This window comes from Charadrius vociferus, unplaced genomic scaffold, assembly GCF_000708025.1.
Source record: "Charadrius vociferus isolate BGI_N301 unplaced genomic scaffold, ASM70802v2 scaffold2125, whole genome shotgun sequence".
In the NCBI taxonomy this organism is placed as follows: Eukaryota; Metazoa; Chordata; class Aves; order Charadriiformes; family Charadriidae; genus Charadrius; species Charadrius vociferus.
The window spans coordinates 4,096-7,987 of record NW_009648402.1 but is presented as its reverse complement, the minus strand read 5'-3'; the positions used below and the strand labels follow the sequence as shown (position 1 = coordinate 7,987).

Genomic DNA, 3,892 nt, shown 5'->3' with positions numbered 1-3,892 from the left:
ACCATCCCAGTTGCATCCCACCACAACCGTTCCCGGGTGGATTATATCCCACGACAAGCATCCTAGGGCCGGCTGTAACCCATGGCAACAGAGCTTGGGGTCTGCCGTATCCCATGGCAACACGCTCCACAGCCTGCTGGTATCCCGTGGCAATTAGACTGGAGCCGGTCATTTCCCACAACAACAAGATCCCAACTTCCGACTGTATCCCATGGGAACAACCCTGGGGCCAACCCTGTCCCTCCTACCTCCCTGCCCCCCTCCCAGTCCGGTCCCCCAGCTCCCCACACGGCTCCCAGCCCCACTCCTCCCACTTCCAGCCCCGTTTCCCCTTTCCTCACCCCGCTGCCAGCCCCACTCCCTGCCCCACATCCTCTCACCCCACTCTTTGCCTCCCGCCTGCGCAGGGCCTCCCGGGGGAGCGAGGTCTGCCCGGTCCCACAGGGAAGCCTGGTCCAAAGGTAGGTGGGAGCCTGGCCATTTGGTCCCCGCTGTCCCCCACGTCCCCGTCTCCCCTCTGTACTCGGGGTCCCTTCGCCATGGGTGCTGGCATTGGGTCTGACGGGGGGTGATGGGGAGGGTGGGGGTCTTCGCTGTCATCCTCAGCCTGTTTCTGTCTTCCCAGGGAGATCCTGGCCACGACGGGGCCCCTGGCGTGGTGGGAGAGAAGGTAAGTGGGGGGCGGTTGATATGCAGCAGAGGGGTGTCCTCCTTGAAAGGCACCCTGGGAAGGGACTGAGCATGGGAAAAACGGGGTGCCGGGCACGGGGAGCAGGTCTGGGCGCTGCGGGGGCCGTGGGGAAAACCCCTCTGCTGCTAATTGTGGGTTTTCTCTCCCTCCCACAGGGTCCTCAAGGTCCTCAGGGACCCAACGGCTTCCCGGGCACGAAAGGTCCCCCTGTAAGTGGGGATGTCTGCGCGTGGTCCTGCCCTGGTCCTGCCCGTGCTTGGGACGATGTGGGAGGCAGAGTTGGGCCGGCACGTCCTCCTCCTCCTGCTACGCCCCATGGGGCGCAGGCAGCGGAGGGGGGAGCCCAGCTACGCAGCCCGTATCCCCCACCCCATGACCTCTGCTCCTGCCCAGGGTCCCGCCGGGAAGGACGGCTTGCCAGGACACCCGGGACAGCGTGGCGAGCCGGTGGGTCCCCTGCTTCCCTTTGCTGAGGGGTGGCACGCCTGGCAATACCCAGCGTTAACCTCTCCTCTCCTCTCCTCTGCAGGGGTTTCATGGCAAAACCGGCCCCCCCGGCCCCACAGGGGTGGTGGGACCCCAGGTGAGTGCCAGAGATGGAGGCACTCGCGTTTGTGTTGACGCGAGCCTGGTGGGATGGAGGGACCCCCAGAAGCTCACCCTGTTCTCACCCCACAGGGTAAATTAGGCGAGACGGGGCCAGTGGGAGAGAGGGGGCACCCAGGTCCCCCCGGCCCCCCCGGGGAACAGGGCCTGCCCGGAGCTGCTGGCCGAGAAGGAGCCAAGGTAGGAGCCGTGCCGGGGATCCGACAGCTCACCCGGACCACCACAAGCCACAGCCAAGCGGGGCTGGGTCCCCTTTAAGCTCTGCAGGGCACAGGGGCTCTTCCCAGCTTGGTGGGGATGGAGCAAAGCTCTCTGGTACTCCTTCTCCACCTTTCAGGGTGACCCTGGCCCCGCTGGCATCCCCGGTAAGAGCGGCCCCCCGGGCATCCACGGCTTTCCCGGCACACGGGGGGCACCCGGAGAGACGGTCAGTGCTGTCCCAGGTTTGGACATGGCCTTTTACGGTCCTGGGAGAGGGGAGGAGGGTCCTTTCTAACCATCTTCTCTGCCCTCCGACAGGGTCCACCTGGCTTGAAGGGTGGGGAAGGTCCCCCTGGTCCCCCTGGACCTACAGTGAGTACAAAGCATCGTGATATTTGAGGGGTTCTCTGGAGTTTCGGGGTGTCCCTAGGAATATATAGACTCCTCGGAGAGCAATTTTGCCACCCTGCTTGAAATCCTTGTGGATAAAGACTTTTTTGGGGGAGGAGGAAGACTGTGGAGGCCTTCTTCCCTCCACCCCACCTCTCTCTTCTCCCCAGGGTTCCCCCGGAGAGCGAGGCCCCACGGGGGCTGCTGGAGGCATTGGACTGCCGGGCCGGGGGGGTGCACAGGGTCCCCCCGGTCCCGTTGGCGAGAAGGGCTCCCCGGTAGGTGCGAGAGGATGTGTGGGGTGAGGCAGGAGGGTTTGGGGCAGCGCGGGGGCAAGTTGTGCCTCCCGTGGGTCCCGGCCAGCCGTGCCCTCAGCCCTTCTCCTTCCTGCCCGCAGGGTGAACGCGGTCCCATGGGTCCGGCCGGCCACGATGGGATCCAGGGCCCCGTGGGGCTGCCGGGCCCAGGCGGACCCCCCGGTCCCGCCGGAGAAGATGGGGACAAGGTAAGTCAGGGGGGGGACACAAGGCAGCACCTCCAGCAACGACTCCTCGGCATTTCACTACCCCCAGCGCAGGGAACGTACCCCGGGATGGGCAGTGGGGACAAGTCCCCTCGCAGGGGACACATCCTAGGGCTGAGAGACCTCCGGGATGGGGCAGGTTTCCCCTATGGCTTCCCGGGAGCGAGGATTCCCCGGGCGGCAGCGGGCTGTTGGTCCTGGCAGGCTTCCTTGGCACTGCTTCCCAGGTGGTGGCAGGTTTCCCCAGCGCTGGGATTTCCTTGGCCGTGGCTCCCCAGCCATGGCAGCTTTCCCTGGCTGCCGGCATTCCCTCCTCGTTGGCTCTCACCATCTTCTCTTCCCTTTTTGCGGCAGGGTGAGATGGGACTTCCCGGACAGAAGGGCAGCAAAGGTGACAAGGGCGAGGCGGTGAGTGCCAAGGGGCTGCTCTGCCCGTGGAGGGTTCTCCCGAGGGGCAGAGCGGCTCCGGGAGCGGCGGGAGATGGGAACGGTGAGGCGGGAGATGTTTGGGAGCTGCCCTAAACCCTGTGTGGGTGCTCCTGTCCCACAGGGCCCCCCAGGACCGACAGGAATCCAGGGACCCATCGGGCCCCCCGGCCCCGCGGTGAGTAGGTGCCGAGCACCCTTCCCACCCCGTTTATTCCTTCGACTGAACTCCTTTCCCTCTTAGCTCCCTTCCCTGCCCTCCCACCCCACACATTGGGGTCTCTCTGGGGCAGGCGGTGCTGACCCCAACCTTTCCCTTCGCAGGGAGCAGACGGGGAGCCGGGGGGCAGCGGGCAGCAGGGGATGTTTGGGCAGAAAGGAGATGAGGGATCGCGGGGTCACCTTGGCCTGAGCGGTCCCCCTGGCCTGCAGGTAAGGAGCGGAGAGGGGTGGGCTTGGGTCTGATGGGACAGCGGGGGACAAGGGACATGTGGCTTCGGGCTCTGCGCAGCCTGCCTGGCCCGAGGCACCCTCTGCTTTACCCGAGGGGCTTCCAAACCCCCCCCACCGTGCTAACCTGCGCTCCCCTCAGGGCATGCCAGGCCCACCGGGCGAGAAGGGGGAGAACGGAGACGTTGGCCCCATGGTAAGGAAATCCCAAGGGAAGGAAACCCCACGTCCACCGCTCCCCCTCCACCTCCTGCCCCGTTTCCACCTCCCCACATCTCCCTCCCCCTGGGAGCTGCACGGCTCAGCCGCCCTTTGCAGTCTGACCCCCACTTCTGTGCTCCCCACAGGGCCCCCCCGGCGCGCCAGGACCCCGTGGGCCGCAGGGACCCAGCGGTGCCGAGGTGAGTATGGCCCTGGGGGGCTCGGTGGGGGCTGCCGGGTGCAGGGGCTGCCCCCCATGGGGGTAACCCCCATCCTCTTGTCTGTAGGGCCCCCAGGGAATGCCGGGTGGCGTGGGACAGCCGGGTGCCGTGGGAGAAAAGGTAAGCCCGCGTTCGGGAGGGTGACGTGGGGCTCAGTCTGGGCGCTGGGGGTGGGCAGCGCTT

General features: G+C 66.5%; 1 protein-coding gene across 1 annotated transcript in view; it reads left to right on the top strand.

Moving 5' to 3' along the window:
* Nucleotides 1–3,892, top strand: part of COL5A3 (collagen, type V, alpha 3) — a gene marked incomplete at its 3' end in the record, with an annotated part of 22,567 nt that overhangs the window by 14,661 nt on the left and 4,014 nt on the right. Inside the window, exons 34-49 of the mRNA XM_009885369.1 lie at nucleotides 408–461; nucleotides 626–670; nucleotides 847–900; nucleotides 1,085–1,138; nucleotides 1,221–1,274; nucleotides 1,370–1,477; nucleotides 1,635–1,724; nucleotides 1,817–1,870; nucleotides 2,059–2,166; nucleotides 2,286–2,393; nucleotides 2,766–2,819; nucleotides 2,962–3,015; nucleotides 3,162–3,269; nucleotides 3,430–3,483; nucleotides 3,635–3,688; nucleotides 3,776–3,829. Coding sequence (XP_009883671.1) covers nucleotides 408–461; nucleotides 626–670; nucleotides 847–900; nucleotides 1,085–1,138; nucleotides 1,221–1,274; nucleotides 1,370–1,477; nucleotides 1,635–1,724; nucleotides 1,817–1,870; nucleotides 2,059–2,166; nucleotides 2,286–2,393; nucleotides 2,766–2,819; nucleotides 2,962–3,015; nucleotides 3,162–3,269; nucleotides 3,430–3,483; nucleotides 3,635–3,688; nucleotides 3,776–3,829 — 1,107 coding nt within the window. The remainder of the gene's footprint in view (nucleotides 1–407; nucleotides 462–625; nucleotides 671–846; nucleotides 901–1,084; nucleotides 1,139–1,220; nucleotides 1,275–1,369; nucleotides 1,478–1,634; nucleotides 1,725–1,816; nucleotides 1,871–2,058; nucleotides 2,167–2,285; nucleotides 2,394–2,765; nucleotides 2,820–2,961; nucleotides 3,016–3,161; nucleotides 3,270–3,429; nucleotides 3,484–3,634; nucleotides 3,689–3,775; nucleotides 3,830–3,892) is intronic.